This window comes from Medicago truncatula, chromosome 3 (genome assembly GCF_003473485.1).
Source record: "Medicago truncatula cultivar Jemalong A17 chromosome 3, MtrunA17r5.0-ANR, whole genome shotgun sequence".
NCBI lineage: Eukaryota > Viridiplantae > Streptophyta > Magnoliopsida > Fabales > Fabaceae > Medicago > Medicago truncatula.
This window is the reverse complement of record NC_053044.1, coordinates 951,123-969,364: the sequence shown is the minus strand read 5'-3', so window position 1 is coordinate 969,364 and position 18,242 is coordinate 951,123. Positions and strand designations below refer to the sequence as shown.

The following is an 18,242-nucleotide window of genomic DNA, read 5'->3' as shown; positions in this document are numbered from 1 at the left end:
AAAAAATTATGTTGGATAACATCTAACTATATTGCTAGCACAGATTAACATATGTATATTTTGATAAGAAAATTATGCATGTATGTATATGTCATACTTTGGTTCCATTGTGAATGCATGTATCTACCAACATAGTTATGAAAATATAAGGAGTTTCATTTGGAAATAAGATTGTAAATTCAATGATACAGTTTTTCATTGACACTAGTTACAAACCCGTGCGTTGCACGGGTTTCATAATGTATTTTATAAAATAAAAAAATAAAAAAAAAAGAGCAAATTAATGAATATTGCACAAACATTATAAATCTTTATCAAAATATTTATGAAAGCTTTATCAAGTCTTTAATACACATTAATATTTGTGATGATTGATAAAAGAATTAAAAAGAGTAAAGGGTATAGAAATAAATTTATTAAAGAATTAACAATTTGTTTAAACTTATTTTTGTTACAATTTAGGCCAAAAAAAATATTGGACTTCATTGAGTTTCTCTATAATTTTTTTATCAGGCTTGAAGTTATGACTCTGAGTTTGAAAACCGCAAAATTCACAAAAATTATTGAAGAAACACTATAAACAAATAAACAGCATCGTCAAAAATGAAATCATATTTGGCTATAGTGATCAAGCAAACAAAAAAAAAGAAGCATATTAAATACCTATAATCAATGGATTCTAATTGCATAGAGGTGACACTTATACTTTTTCTATGTTTGTTCATCAATGAGAGTGATTATTTTGCGCTTTCCTTTCAGAATTGTTCTTGACACATAGTTTGGGAAATGCTAAACAGGGAAATAACTGTAATATTAATCTAATGCATATTAACATGGATAAGATGTATGCGAATATAGTTATATATAACTTATGAAATGAAGGTAACATAACTGATTTTAAGCTAAAGAAAATGTATCATGACTTCTAATTTATCTTCCTATAAAGTCTAGAGAAATGCATGCATGTGCATTATATGTACCCCATTGACCAATTAACATTTTTGAAACAAATGAAAATTAAGCATCACTCCCGCATGTGCATCTATAGCTAGCACCATTTGACATTGATGTCTTCGAACATTTGGTGCAACTCTCATAATACCATCCAAACTGGTTAGGATTGAATTTAGTTGTTTTTCCAAATAGTGATGGAGTATGTACCTAACACAAATTATGCACGTGAAATAAAGAATAGTGCAATATGCATTTTTAATTTGTGCGTAAAAAAACTCAAAGCATGTTTGTGTATAAAAAAAAAAAAACAGACCTTGACTAAGTTTATAGATTCATCAATTGGCCTAACTTGAGACAGATTGGAAAAATCGTTCTACGAAGTACTTTTTAAATTTTACTTTTTAATCTATCTGAGCTTGAGAAGTGTTAAGTTCACGACAACAATTCAAGAAACATGGTCAATAAACAATCAAATCAGATTGTGAAATAATAAGTTACTCTAACACTGTATTGTGAAATCATAATGCAAACTTACTAAGTCTTAAACTTTTCAACAACCGGATGATGTAGGTTGATGAGCAGCCTCGAACCTGACCAATTGTTACATCTATTTGCGTTGTCATTGACTACAAAATAGAAGCAAAGTATTCAAGGTAAATAAATGGTAAATGATAAAGCTACAAAGTATTTTACCCATAATGTTACATCAACTATATTCCGAATGCTCTAAATCTCTATATCGAGTTATTACATGAACTCGATCACCCTAAATTCGAGAAAGAAACCAAAAAATATAAATAAATCAAAATGTATACTAATAAGTAACATTGATAAATCATAAAAGAAATTACTACAAATCTTAACTAACTTATCTAACCTTTGCATCACAAATAATGAGCTTCATATGTTGATTCTCATTACTACCAGTCACAATTCAAGAATCCAGTACTCCAAATCCTATTTTCCAAACGTCTAAATCATTTTTGAGATACTTAATGTAGTCATAATCCCTTGACATTGAAATTCATATATAGAAATACAATAATACATCATTTAATTTTATTCCCTTTGTTCATTCTGATATCGAAAGAAGCTAACATATTTCTATGTGATCAATTTTTGTATCATCAAATTAACCTGATCTTAAATGTACAAATTTCTATCATCAACTTTCTGGACCCCAATGATATGATCAAAACAAATTTACACCAATCAACTTTTTGCACGGCTCAATGATATACGAAAGAATAAATAAAATATGAAAACTGTTACAGCTTTAGGATTACTCACAAAAACTAAAATAATTGAAATGCATCAATTATTTTCAACTCCTGTACCAGAAGCTAAAATAACAATTGTGTCAAAACCTTACCATCAGTTAAAATTGAGTCATCATGACCTCTACTATACTCCATATAACAAAAGACGATTTTTCTACAGCCATGCAACATAACAAATTTTGGTACATAATCCAATAACAATTGGAAAAAAGAAAAAAAAATCCTTAAAATGCATAATCATGAAAAAAGGAAGAAAACCATCTATGATGAAGCAAAAACTAAAACGGTGTCGAAAAATGAAGCCCTTAAGCCATAAAAATCAGTCAACTCAAGTCATGCATGGTCTCAGAACCATGAAAAAAGATAGAAAATGACCTTTTTTTTTTTTTTTTTTTGTGGTGGCCGGGGTTTGAACTCCGGACCTTGCATATTTTATGCATTGTCCTACCAACTAAGCTAAGCTCACGAGGACGAAGAAAATGACCTCTTATGAAGAAGAAAGTGAAACAGTGTTCCCGACTGAACTTAGATACCGTTTGGTCAAGGTTTTTTACAGTCTAAAAGTTACTTCAAAACAAAGTAAAAATAAAGGCAAAATATTGTACAAACTTTGAATTTATTATTTTTTATATGGTGTCTGGGGTTCGAACTCCGGACTTGGCATGTATTTATGCATTGTTCCTATCAACTGAGCTAAACTCATGAGGACAAAACTTTGAATTTATTATTAATTAACATAATAAATAAATAAAATGTTTAGAATAATTTATGAAGGCTAAAAATGTTAAAAAAATAAAAGATTTTTTTTTTACAAATACGATATTTACTCAATAACGTTTATTTTGTGTAACATGAATACAAATTAGTATCATCATATAAATAACTTGCTAAATATTTGAATAGGAGAAACAATTTAAGGAGTCTAGAATAATAATATAAATAATATCAAAATATTTGATTTTTTCTATTTCAATTATACTCTATAACAAATTTCGTTATAAGAATACCATATTTTTTGTGTCTTTCAAAAAGATAAGAATTTATATTATATGATATTATATTTGTTACATTGTTGGTGTCATGGAAACAGATATGTTTAATTTTTTTGAACATGAAAATGATATGCATAGTTTGTTACGATATAAAGGTGCAATATATATATACCTTTTTAGGCATCTATACCTTTTTTTGAAGAAAAGACATCTACAATTTTACTTTTAATTAAAATTTAAATTTTATAAAAATAATCATACGCATTATGCAACGCTAAAAAAAATTATACACATTAGCGTAACAAAAAAACAGACACACATAAAGAATTACTCTAAACGCTAATGTGTATGTGCGTAGATATTTGCGAGGTTGAAGAAAGAAAATACAAATATTTGATATCATTAAATGATAGCGTGAATAAAAATATTTGTGAAGTTGTGATGATTAAACGATATTGAAATTATAAGTGATAAAAAGATAATAAAATTCCTTTGAAAAAAAGGTAATAAAATTAAATGAAACCTCCTTAAAAAAAAATTAAATTGAACGCTTCAAATTAAATGGAAGAAAAAAATATATTGAAGTATAATATTAAAAAATAAAAGAAAAGGTTCCCAACGTGAATTGAAGAGAGATGCTTGTGAAATAAATTGTCGAGAAGTAGTTTTTTGAAGAAGCATTCAACAACTTTTGGTCAAAGTTCATTGCATTCAATTTTATGCATTAAAAAAGGTACATTTTTTAGTAAGTACTTAATTGATATTGTATTTGACCTAACTTCTCCTTAAAAATATAGGGAAGTTGAAAAAAAAAACGAGTCAAACGGTATCTTAATTTCCCACAACGGCAGTGTAGAAACAACTGAATTTGGGAGAAAAAAATTGGAAAATAGTTAAAAATAAAAAAAAATTGAAAAATAGTTAAAAAAAATCGGTGAGGTAGCACCTAACCAAACAACACTAAAAAAAATTATATGCATCAGCGTAACAAAAAAACAGACAGACGGACATAAAATATTACTCTAAACGTTAATGTATGTGTATATATTCGCGAGGTTGAAGAAAGGAAATAAAAATATTTGGTATCATTAAATGACAGCGTGAATAAAAATATTTGTGAGGTTGTGATGATTAAACAATATTGAAATTAAAATAATTAATATTGTGTTTGACCCAATTTCTCCTTAAAAATTTAGAGAAGTTGGAAAAAAGTCGGGTGAAGCGATACCTTAATCTCCCACAACGGTAATGTAGAAGCCACTGAATTTGGGAGAAAAAATTGGAAAATAGTTAAAACTAAAAAATAAAAAAAATCGGTGAGGTAGCACCCAACCAAACAACACAAAAAAAAAAATTATATGCATTATCGTAACAAAAAAATAGACAAACGGACATAAAATATTACTCTAAACATTAATGTGTGTGTATATTCGCGAGGTTGAAGAAAGGAAATAAAAATATTTGATATCATTAAATGACAACGTGAATAAAAATATCTGTGAGGTTGTGATGATTAAACAATATTGAAATTAAAATAATTGATATTGTGTTTGACCTAACTTATCCTTAAAAATTTAGAGAATTTAGAAAAAAGCCGGGTCAAACGATATCTTAATCTCCCACAACGGCAATGTAGAAGCAACTGAATTTGGAAGAAAAAATTGAAAAATAGTTAAAAACATAAAAATTGGAAAATAGTTAAAAGTTATTAAAAATTAGAAAATAATTTAAAAAATTGATGAAGGGCAAAATGGGAAATTTGGCATAAAAAAGGTGAGGTGGCACCAAACCAAACCCACCAATTAGAAAATTACTTAAATGCCCATTCCAGGGACAAAATGGGAATTTCATATGCATCAATTTTAATAGAGTATATAGATTACTCTTTTTATGCTGAGTAACTATTTTGGGGTGCCTTAGAGCAATTTTTGAAGCCTGAAGAGCAATTTTCATAAGGTATTGTAATTTATACCTGTATATAAATAAAATATATGATTTGAACTGATCTTTTATCTTATAATTATACACATTTCATATAAACCATCTGTAATTTTATATTTTATATAATATTATTAAAAAAATTAGTTTAATCTCATTATAATACGAATAATTTCACTACAATCGGGAACAATTTAAAATTTTATTTGATTGTGGTATATTTCCAAAAATTTATAATCAAATATAATAATATAAACATTCAATTAAGAACAACATAGAAAGTGTACCAAAAAAAACAACATATGAAGTCCTCGTGAACTTAGATCACTTGGCATGGGCAATGCATAATATATGCAAGGTCCGGGGTTCAAACCTCTGCCACCACCAAAAAAAGAACAATATAAAAAAGTAAAAAGACTTGACTCAAAATACAAACACGAAAAGCTGAACACGTTAAAAGCAAACACAAAACTTCCCTTCTCTCTTTGAGCCGTCACCAAAACCTTAGTTTCTTCATCTTCATCCACCAAAGAGGGGTAATTCATAGTCAATTTTTGACCCAAAATCACCCCTCTAACATGTTTTTTTCTATTTCCCTTTTTTTGAAATAAGTGATTTTCACATCTATTTCGTTTTTGCTTTCGTGATTTCGCTGTCTTAGTGCGGCATTGTTTTGTTCGTCGTCTTTGTGCGACGTTGTTTGTCTTTCTTGTTTTGTTTGGGTATTTGTTCGGTTCAGATTGTCAGATCAGCTTCGATCCAGTGCAGATCAAATCAATGACTTTGGAGTCATCAACGTTGCAGATCCGGAGACAAAGGTATTTCGGAGACTTAAATATAGTCATATGTGTAGGCTTTAGTACTTTGCCGTTTTATGCTATTAACATGGATGATGTGAGTTTGTTCACAGATTCATCCTTTTCGTTTTTAGCGAATTTTCATTGTATCGATGTACTATCAATTTGAATTTGAATGAATGAATAACATTTATTTTTTTCAAAAGAAAAAAGCAAACACAAAAATGTGGATGAAATTTTTTTGATGGACTAAAAGTAGATTTTTTTTTTAACGGGATTAAAATGTTAAGTTTGAATATTGAGAAATGCTAGGGACACACTCTTTGACACACTCCAATAATAATGAGACATGTCATCCATAATTTTTTATGCAACCGGTAATAGGTAAAAGAATAGAAAAACATGGATGACATGGCTTATTATTATTGGAGTGTGTCAAAAGAGTGTGTTAGGGAGTATGTCCCTAGCATTCCTCTTGAATATTTATATAGACAGAAAGAACATATTTAGTCCAATAAAAAGTTTCTTTTCTTTTTATAATTTCTAAAGGTATGAATGCATTGACTTTTGTAATTTGATAAGTTTCCAATGCTACCCTTTTATAACAAACATCTTACTGTAGATTGTGCAAAAGTGATGCTCATCTATTTCCTTTTGAAATGAAATGATAGCCATAGAAAGAAAAACTTAAAGAAGATAGAGTTTACTTCTTCTATACTGTTTTTCTTGTAAACCTGTTCTTACTCTTCTCAAGCAAAGAACTTCATGGCAACTATTGTTGCTGAAGCATTCCTATCAGCTTTTGTAGAGGTGTTGCTTGAAAAGATGATTTCTCATGAGTTCATGAACTTCTTTAGATGCAAAAAACTTGATGTTTCACTCTTGGAAAAGCTAAAAACAACACTGTTGAGTCTTCAATCAATACTAAATGATGCTGAGGAGAAACAGATCAGAAATCATGCTGTCAAACAATGGTTGGAAAACTTGAGAGATGTTATCTTTCAAGCTGATGATTTGTTTGATAAAATCAACACAGAAGCATTAAGATGCAAAGTGAAAGATGAATATCAAGGTAAAACAGCAAGTGCTAAGGTGAAAAACATGTTTTCTTGTAGGCATGGGAGGGATTGGTAAAACAACCCTTGCAAAATTACTTTACAATGATTCAGAAGTGAAAGAGAATTTTGATTTGAAAGGGTGGGCATATATCTCAAAAGATTTTGATATTGTCCAAGTCACGAAAACCCTTGTCGAATCATTTACTTCAGAAACAATTGATACAAACAACCATAATACACCCCATGCTGAATTTTCCCCCTCAAAAAGAACTGATACAAATGATTTGAATACTCTACAAGTGCGATTGCAGCGAATTATAAGGCATAAGAAATTTTTACTTGTATTGGATGACATATGGGATCGACACTATATTGATTGGAACAATCTAAAGGACATCTTTAATGCCGGGAAAATAGGAAGTAAACTCATCGTCACAACACGAGATGAGAGAGTTGCACTAGCCGTGCAAACCTTTCTTCCAATCCACTATTTGACACCTATAGGAAGTGACGAGTGTTGGTCTTTACTTGCCAAACATGCATTTGGAGCATGTAATTTCCGACAACGGTCCAACCTAGAATTGATTGGCAAAGAAATCTCTACGAAATGTGATGGATTACCATTAGCTGCAGTAGCACTTGGGGGTCTTCTTCGCACTAAATCATCAGAGGATGACTGGAATAATGTTTTGAAAAGTAATGTTTGGAATTTGGAAAATGTTGAGGTGCAACCAGCTCTGTTATTGAGCTATCATTATCTTCCAGCTCCCTTAAAACGATGTTTTGCTTATTGTTCAATATTTCCAAAGAACTCCAGGTTGAAAAAAAAGACAGTGGTCGAGTTGTGGATTGCAGAAGGCTTAGTACATCAGTCCAGAAGTCATAAAAGCTGGGAAAAAGTTGGAGAGGAATACTTTGATGAACTAGTGTCAAGGTCACTAATACATCGGCAACTTGTTGATGATGGGAAAGCAAGCTTTGAAATGCACGACCTCATTAATGATTTAGCTACAATGGTTTCATATCCATATTGTATGATGTTGGACGAAGGGGAGCTACATGAAAGAGTACGCCATTTGTCATTTAATAGAGGGAAATATGACTCATACAATAAATTTGATAAATTGTATGGACTAAAAGATTTACGTACCTTCCTGGCCTTACCGCTACAAGTATCACCGGGAACACAGTCTTATTGTTCCTTATCAGACAAGGTAGTGCACGACTTTTTGCCAAGAATGAAACAGTTACGTGTTTTATCTCTGCCAGGCTACTGGAACATCACTGAGTTGCCCGAATCTATTGGGAATTTGATATACCTGCGATACTTGAATCTCTCTTACACTGGGATTGAAAGGTTGCCTTCTGCAACATGCAAGCTTTAAAATCTGCAAACCTTGTTGTTGTTCCACTGTGGGAATCTCACTGAATTGCCTAAGGACATGAGAAAATTGGTGAATCTACGCCACCTTGACATCAGAGGCACGACACTAACGGAGATGCCTGCACAAATTGCAAAACTAACAAATCTTCAAACTTTGTTGTCAGCAAACAACAAGATGGATTGAAGATTGCAGAGCTGGGAAAATTTCCTGATCTACATGGAAATCTTTGCATCTCAAATCTTCAAAATGTTATTGAGCCCTCTAATGCTTTTCGAGCAAATTTGATGATGAAAAATCAAATTGATTGGTTGGCACTACAATGGAATCAACAAGTTACTACTATTCCAATGGAACCACAAATTCAAAGTTTTGTACTTGAACAGTTGCGACCCTCGACAAATTTGAAGAATCTCGGTATTCATGGCTATGGTGGAACCAACTTTCCAAAATGGTTGGGTGATTATTCCTTTGGAAACATGGTGTCTATGATCATAGGTGGTTGCAATCTTTGCTCATGTCTTCCTCCCCTTGGAAAATTACAATGCCTTAAAGAACTCTTCATTTATTCGATGGCATCTATAAGGATTGTTGGTGCTGAATTCATTGGAAGTGATTCTCCTTCATTTCAACCATTTCCTTCCTTAGAGAGGCTAGAATTTAAGGATATGCCAGAATGGGAGGAATGGAACTTGATTGGAGGTACAACTATACAGTTTCCTAGTCTAAAATGCCTATTACTGGAAAGATGTCCAAAACTCAAAGGAAACATACCAAGAATACTTCCATCCTTGACCGAACTTCATTTAAGAGAGTGTGATCTACTATTGCAGGCAAGCCATTCAAACGGTAATAGTAACATTATTTTGAGACCATCAAATGTATTCGGCCAATTGATGTTTTCTTTCAATTCTCTGCGAAAGTTAACATTAGACCGGATTCCCTCTCTGATGTCCTTCCCAAGAGACGGTCTACCAAAAACCTTACAATCTCTATCACTCCATTATTGTGAAAATCTGGAATTCCTCCCCCATAATTCCTGGCACAATTACACATCACTTGAGCAATTGTCAATTGAATTCAGCTGTAACTCAATGACATCCTTTACATTAGGCTCTTTTCCTGTGCTCCAAAGTCTATATATTAAGGGTTGTGAAAATCTCAAATCAATTTTCGTAGCAAAAGATGCATCACAGAGTCTATCATTTATTCAAAGTATCGAAATACGGTGTTGTGATGAACTAGATTCATTTTCCCCGGGTGGATTGTCCACTCCTAACCTCAGTTGTTTCCTCGTGTATGGGTGTGACAAGCTTCATTCATTACCAGAACCAATCAACACCCTTGCTGGCCTTCAAGAATTGAGAGTTCTTAACCTTCCAAATCTGCAACATTTTGCCTCAGAGGGATTACCTGTCAATTTAAGGAAACTTTCTGTTGCGGGAATTGTATGGAATACAAGGTGGAATTTGGAAAATATCAATAATCTTTATGTGTTGGAAATTGGAGGTTGTGACATTGTTGATGAGAATGGAAGGGTCATTGCTACCTTCTTCTCTCATGTCCTTACACATCTATCAACTTGATTATATAGAGTCCTTTGATGGGAAGTGGCTCGACCATCTCACCTCTCTCCAAAACCTTGAGATTTCAGATGCACCTAAGCTCAAGTCATTGCCAGAAGAAGAGTTGCCTTCCTCTCTTAACTTACTGAGTATATCTGACTGTCCATTGCTGGAAGCAACTTTGCGAACAAAGCACGGGAAAGAGTGGCATAAGATAGCTCACATTCCCTGTATACTTATCAACTACAAAATAATCACATAAGTATATAGGTAAGTCACAAAAATACTACTATCTTTTGTGTGTACTTTTTTTATTGCTGTAGTTATCAATTTCAACTACAAGCGATAATTATTCAGGAAGGAGCTATTAAAATTATTTTGTGAAGGATATAAGTCCCCAACCACTAAGGTATTTTGTTGGTTAATCTGTTATTGCTTAGTAATCTGTGTTCTATTTTATTTAATAAGATTTTGAGAGTTAAATCAAGAAAGTTAAGCTCAATAAGCTAGCTGACCAAACTCAGTAACCAACACGGCCGTGTTTGTTCATTCATGTCGTCTCTGGCTCATGTTACAATTGATCCTTCTTCACATCTAATCAAATTTGAAAAGAAAGTAGCATACACGGTATCGGAATTTTTATGTTTTGTATGCATGGTAGCAGCCTATTTTATGATTTTAATAATTGAATATTGATATTTTTAAAAAGTTTTATGTAGATGTTTAATTGCATTTAACTATAGTGTAAGGTTATAATATCACTCTTAAAAATTACTTGCATATAAATGATGAGATATAATAAATGTCATTGTAACTTATTTTTAGATTGCTAGTGACTCAGTGCATAGTAATTAAATTCAATCTGTACACACAAACCAAATTATCTGTCAGCTTCAGCTAATCCATGCAATGTATTCACTTGCAGAATTCCACCTGATCCATTGCTTCTTCTGCACTTGATGATTATGCTGAGAGTAACAGATTTCAAGAGTGGCTACCATACTCTGAATCTCAGGCAACAGATCCAGTTAATTTGGAAACATGCAGTATCCAACACAATGTAGGAGGAATGTGATTCTTTTTACATGCTCATTGTGACCTTAACTTTTTCAAAATACTCTCACAAAACAGTAATGGCAGTCCTAAAGAAATCCTTCAACACCATGTCCTTCTCTTACATTCTTATATATAGTAAGAGCTTCATCCATCACCTGAGCTTGAGCCAGTAATTCTGCTCGTTTTCTTCCAGATGGATGAGTGGCAAAATAATCTAAAAGCTTAGAATCACCGGATATTTTTCCCAACTTCTCGTAGACTTTAGGTGCCACACGTGGGTCATAACCGGCAGATGCCACTAATAGAAGACCAATGTAATCAGCTTCAATTTCCATCCTGAAAAATTGTGGAAAAAATTGGGTTAATTCACAAAAATTTGTAATAAAAAATAGAAACAAAATATACTACCATCATTCACCACATTTGTGTATAGTTAAAATTACATTAGTTTTGTTTATACTCGGGTGAATGATGATAAATAATTATGTATATTTAAAATCATCATGCTTAAAAGTAGTCATGTCAGGACATAGTTGTTAGATAGTCAAAATGGAATGTGAAAATTTGATGGTGATGCATCCACAAAGTTAAAAGGAAGCACAACAAGAAAATTGAAAAGAAGATTAAAATGAAATCTTAGGACTAATCCACAGTCCAACAAGAAACAAATGTAAATGAGAAACTTTATATAACGTGTATATTTCTCACAAGCTCCGAAATCAGACTCATTATAGTCATAAAATGTACAAATTTAAAATTGACTCGAATACAATTGAAACTAGTACACGGTAACATACAATATGTTTCTTATTCTATAATATCATAGCGAGTAGGCATAATAACTCCAAGAACATTTAAGCATTCCTATGCAAATAAATTACTTTGGTCTATCTCATACACGTATATTTTGTTTAGTTATTATTACTAACTGTGATTCACTTCATTGAATTACATGTTTTCTTTCTAACAAATAGTACCAGAACTTTGTTCTTTATCTACAATGTTTTATCATGATGCCTTCTACTAAGCATGGAATTAATGCAAATATGGATGTAATTTGTGAGTAAGCAATTATAGATAGTAGAAAGATTACTGCAGAATTTACACATCAGGTAAAGCAGTGTAACTCAAAGGGATCAATAACAATGATAAGTTTTTAAGGAGAGGGCATTACACGTGCTAGGTTATACCATTTGGGCTAATGAATGCTTCTACAACTTTCCAATATAAGATAAATCAAAATTCCAATTCATATTTAGAGGTGGTCATTGTATTTTTATTTTTTTTTATGGCATTCATGTATAAATGAAGGATTGGAAACAGGTAGTATAAATTTCTGTCAAGTACTAAGGAAGAAACGTTTCGTGACCAACAAAAAAAATGTACATATGGGCAGAAAGTACATTTTAGTTGTTGCTTGTAGAGTCAGTGTAATGGATTAAGGATGACAAACCATGGCAGAAAGAAAAAATATTGACATCGCCGATATTTGGCAACACTTCGTATAATTTACAAAAAAAACTCGCAGGTATGGAAATGTCAACTACAAATTAAAGTTACTTCCTATTTCGAAGGTTCATCTAGTATCCCACGTGGGCTAGCAGGGAGATCATAAAGGTCAGTGAGCTAGCAGGCAAAGAGCGACAATACTTATTTCAGTAATAAAAGCTTGGTTGTTGAAGTTGCTATTTGGATTTTACCAAAATCTGTGTTACGATCCCACAACAATTTACGATTTTGACTCTCCTTTTCGTTTCTAAACAAAATCTTGATTTAGACTAACATCATCACATTAGCTGTGTACAAAGTAGCAACTATCTGCTCTTATAATATCTATTTATCACTCTCATTTGCTAAAGCCGTCTAGTTTGGGTTTCTGTTTAGTATTTAGTATTGACATCTAGAGGGTGATTTGAGTGGCTCGAACAGATGTTGGAAAGGCTCTAATACCATCTTAAAAGTTAGTTGGAGCTAACTTAACCCTACAGAACCGGCTTGTTAGGTGAGGGATGCCTCCCACTTATAAACGTTTTATCATGTCATATCTTATCCACTGTGGGACTCTTATCAGAGTCCAGCCATAAATTTGTTTCTGTTTTTCTTATCTTCCTCTCTTGTAAAATAAGAGAAACTCAAACTATTCATATTATAGTAACGTGACATAATGCTCGAATTAAATTTCACACATAACATAAATATAAGCACACAAGATCAATGTTTTCAGACTCGAGAGTCTACACAGAATTGACTCGTAAACTTGTAAGAGTCTGGATACAAAAAAATGACTTTAAAAAAACTGCAAATGATACATACATAATAAAACACCAACTAACATAAAAATTCCAATTTCATATTGCATAATAAAGTTGAACAAAATGAACAGTAATTGATTACCAACACTGAACAGAATGAGAGAGCAAACAACACTAAACAAAAGAATTCATTGTGAAGGCCAAAAATAACATTGCTACATGACTAAACGTATACGGTAGCATTTTGCATACGAACAAAACAAAACAGAACAATCTATTCTACCTCTAGTTCCACTAATTCAAGTAAATTTTATAAATCATTTCCCAAATATCATGTTTTTCACTTGTCTAAATATTTGATGTGTACTCCTATTCTAACCTGTCTAACAAACATTACCTATGTATCGATGAAATGAGTCTACTATTATTAAAGAACAATACAAAAATTCAATTGGTTATAAAGAGAGACAACGGAGGAATGATTACCTTCTGGAGAAAGGAAGCCGTAAGAGAAGTGATGACATAGTGTTGACAATATCAGGTGTGACGAATTGATAAAGTATGAAGTTTAGAATTAAAACCCACATATTCTTTGTCATCCCCTCAGCACTGTGTCTGGCCACAGCATGTCCAACCTAATTACCAAGCAGCAAAGTGTTAGACTTTATGTCTCCTAAACATGTTAAATTGCAAAAACAATTGCCTTGTTTGCATAAATAGCTTAAGTAAGCGCTTTTAGCATAAGCCTATATCATATAAGCGCTTAAGTATAAGCTATTTCTATAACAAAAGATAAAATAAAGTCAATTTGTTTGCATATAAGCTTTAAACATTTATCATAAATAGAAAAAAACTTTCAGACATGTCATATATTGTGTTCCATAATATCTCTTTAACAGTCTCAGAAGTGCTTAGAAGGTATATAAGTTCAAATAAGTTAATCCAAACAAGCCTAATAAGTTAAACGAATCAAACAAATACCTCATGTCCAATAATAGTTGCTATCTCTGCATCACTTCTAAAATGTTCGAGCAAACCCGTAAACACAACTATCTTCCCACCAGGTAAGCAAAAGGCATTAACCATAGGATCATTCACCACCAAAATCTCCCAATTCAACCCATCCAAATGTGACGTATTAGGTTGCGACCCTCGCTCCTGACCCTTTTTTCTACTCTTCTGAACCCATTTATCATCAAGAATCTCATCTTCCCGATGCCAATTCCCTTCAACATTCCCTCCATTTTCAGTCAATGCACTAATTGTCTCCTTCCCCTTTTCTTCACCAAACACAGTATTTTCTGAAGCATAATCTATATCACTCCACACATTCTCCTTACTCAACCCTCTCTTCAAAGCTTCAACAATATCATTTGCAATCATCCTCACTCTTACACTTTCAGGGTGCATTGCAGGCAACAACTTCCCCTTAAAACCTGCCTTCATCTTCTCAAACTCTCTCTCCCCAATCTTCTTCTCCATCTCTTTCGGCATCAAAATCAAATGCGTTCGCTTTGTATAAGGAACAGTTTCCATATTCCCAAAATACACAGTTATAAAAACACCAGAACCAACCACTATACCAATCATAACATGCCTAGGATTCTGAAACCAATTCTTTGGCCCTCTTGGCTTAAAATGCCGCACATTTTGAGGATCCACATAGTATAATCTTCTAAAATTCGTATTAACTTCAAAACCCCTTTGGTCTAATCTCTTGAAATTCTTCGAAAACGACGAAAAGCCATTAAAGCCAACACCTTTACAACCCAACCCAATATTCTTATTAATCTCAAAACCCCTTTTATCTAATATCTTACAAATCGAAGTAAACGAAGAAAACCCATTAAAGTTACAACCTTGAGAACCAACCCTAATATTCTTATTATTTTCACAACCCATTTTTCCTAATCTCTTAGAAATTGAAGAAAATGAAGAAAACACATTAAAGCTAGCATCTTTGGAACCCAAATACAAACCAGATTGCAAAATTCTGTTACTGGGTTGAAAAATTGAAGAAAACCCATTAAAGCTAGCACTTTTGTTACCCAGATTAAAATACCCAGATTGCAAAATTCTGTTACTAGGTTGAAAATTTGGATTTTGAGATAAAACCCTAGAAGTCAAGGTATGAAAACCATCAACAACAACCTTTCCTCTTCTATACCAAGCCATGATTGAAAGAACCCAAAAACTAAATTGATGAAAAGATTGAAATTTTGTGGTTTTGATGAATGGAAATTTGTGGGTATGCTTTGGATTAAAGCATGAAAGGAAGATGAATAGTGTGATTCGTGAAGAAGGAAATTGAAAAAAATGCTTACTTGTGAAAGGGGAAAAGTGAAGAACAATCAAATGACATTTTCTGGTCTAAGTAAGTTGGAAATAAGTTGCGTGCAACTCAATTAGACTCGATAAAAATTGATTCATCTTGTTATTGGGTTATCTTACACTGAGATTTGTTTAAAGATGATGAGATTGAAGGGAATAGGGCTTAGCAGCATTAGACTGAACGCAAAAGAATTTGATCTTTCTATCCTTGTCGGCTCTGATTACCACCAATTTTACTCCTGCCAATACAGAATTATCAAAAATGTAATATAAAACATGAGGTCAATGACTAGTATTCTACATTGAATTGGAATATAAAAAATGACTACAAACATGCAACAAAGCATAAGTTAATAGAATTCCGAATATTTACAAGGTCAGCTGAATAAGTTATGACTTATGATAGCTCAGTCTCAAGGCTCAATTTATTTATTTTTTTCCCAATTTTTTTTTTTTTTAGATGCCGCCCGGTCAACAGAATAAATAAATAGACTTATATCAATCTATTTATGCATAATGGCAACTGCAGTTACACTATGATTCTTCAAAACACATTTTTTTTCTGGATAAATATAGCTGATGCATGACAAATATGGAAACAAAGTGATTATAAAGAAACCTCTAAAACTTCAGTTAAGAGAAAATAAATACAATATAAAGTGGACACAAAGGTATTGCTAAGAGAAAATACAATGTAAAGTCCTCTGTTATGATATCAGTTAAAAAACCCAAATCAACAAGTTGGTACTGTTCTAGACACAACATTTATTTTCATTTTACATATACAATAAAACTATTTTACAATACACACAATGGCAGTAAGGAGAGGTGCACGTCAACGAACGAGTTTGAGACTATATAGCCAAATGTGTGCACGGAAGAAGTGTGTGGAATATGTGTGAGGTAAACCTCCTCCTCTGAATCTGGAATCTTCTATCCCCTGCTCATTCTTATACCTAGAACCTTATCTCCTTCCCCTACACTCTCTACGTTGTAGTTGGTTTCTATTCCTCCTAATTAATACATTGGGAGTTGATCATTCATCATTGCTGATGGTTCAATAAAACAATATCGCAATTCTGCTGTCATTTTAGTGTCATTACACCTTCCCGCTATAGCAGGGGCTAGGGAACATGACCAAAACATAAAAAAGAAATTATCTTAAACTCACCTTTAACTAAAATCAATTATACGAAATCATTTCAATCAAAATCCATTTTTGCACCTACATAACCAAACACAATCACATAACAGCAACCACAACTTTTCACTGATAATAGTTTTTTTCTTATTCTTTCAAAAGCATATATAGAGAAGCTCCTAAGAATAAATAGAGAATTTTAACAATGCATTCTCGATTACTTGTACTTACTGCTTATCATCTAAAATTCACCTTAGATCCAACAAATCATCAAGTCCCACTCTACTTGGTGGGATCCTATGAATTTGATCTAGGGTCTGTTTGGATTGCTTTATTTGAGCTTATCTAGTGCAGAAGTTTTGCGTGGCTGTTTGGGAAAACTTATGAAAACAGCTAATAACATTTTCCATAAGCTTTTTTCAACTTATTTTCATAAGTTCTCCAATATAGCTTATAAAAACAAAGTATAACATATATAAAAATAATATAATGTTATTTTATCTTTTGCTCGAAAAATAGCTTGTCGGGTTTGGCTTGGTTGTTGTTGTTGCTAGAAAAATAACTTATGCAAGCTTATACATAAGCTCATGATAAGCGCTTGTGTTGTAAGCTGCAAATAAGCTAGAAACAAACAAAACTAAGGGTTTTACCAGCTAACATTTGTCATACAATGATGATTTTTCCTAAAATATCAGAAACGTACAAGCACCAATTCAACTTCCAATACACAACATCTTCTATGGCATAGTTCAATCTTAAAATAATCTTCATAAATCACACAAATAAATATACCCCACAACAAAAAATTACATTTTTATGAAAAGAAAAACTAACATTAAATTCAACGCAATGAACTTAACTCTAAGATCATTTTTCAATAATATAGTTCAACTTAAAGCGGACCTAAAAAATTCACACAAATCAATGAACCCTAACATTTAGTTCAATAAAATCAAATTCAAAATCAAACAGTACATTGAGCTAAAATGAGTGTTATAGAAAACTTACACGTTTGAAGAGTGAAGAAGTTCGGAAACGAAGAAGGGTTCGTAGTTTTACTTCACTGTGTTTGTTTAGTTCTGTAGTTTTACCTATTTTACCTTAGATTTATGGGATAAAATAATTGGGCTTTTTTTCAAATATATAGGCTATAAAACTTTGATTTAGTCAAAACGAACTAACAGTTAACTTACAAAGTGATCATTTTAGAGAACTACAAATGCTAGATGATCATAATTAAATTTTTACTCCCTCCGTCCCGCAATAAATGATCTGTTTGAAAATGTGCAATTTTGACCTAACTTACTTTGATCATATTTTTCTACTAATATACAAAGATAAATAATATCATATAAGATGTCGTTAGATTCGTCTCGATGAGTATTTTCAAAATATCAAATTTTCATAATTTTTTCCAATATATTATTCAAGATATTTAAACTCAAAATTACGCATTGGTATGCGTAATTTGGTCAACTGTGTCACTTATTAAGGGA

The 18,242-nt window shown here is 32.1% G+C and overlaps 2 protein-coding genes across 2 annotated transcripts; one reads left to right on the top strand and one right to left on the bottom strand.

The window, feature by feature from the left end:
- The first annotated feature begins 6,726 nt into the window (after nucleotides 1–6,726).
- LOC120579763 (putative disease resistance RPP13-like protein 1) lies at nucleotides 6,727–9,987 on the top strand. Its single transcript, XM_039832478.1, has 4 exons — nucleotides 6,727–7,033; nucleotides 7,077–8,376; nucleotides 8,568–9,103; nucleotides 9,647–9,987. Exons 1-4 carry the CDS (start codon nucleotides 6,727–6,729, stop codon nucleotides 9,985–9,987), a joined length of 2,484 nt encoding a protein of 827 aa, XP_039688412.1.
- A 737-nt stretch (nucleotides 9,988–10,724) lies between these two features.
- Nucleotides 10,725–17,906, bottom strand: LOC25488489 (uncharacterized). Its single transcript, XM_013603347.3, has 4 exons — nucleotides 17,755–17,906; nucleotides 14,256–15,844; nucleotides 13,761–13,909; nucleotides 10,725–11,358 (listed from the first exon to the last, which is right to left on the bottom strand). Exons 2-4 carry the CDS (start codon nucleotides 15,447–15,449, stop codon nucleotides 11,109–11,111), a joined length of 1,593 nt encoding a protein of 530 aa, XP_013458801.1. The 5' UTR covers nucleotides 15,450–15,844; nucleotides 17,755–17,906; the 3' UTR covers nucleotides 10,725–11,108.
- Nucleotides 17,907–18,242: the final 336 nt, after the last annotated feature.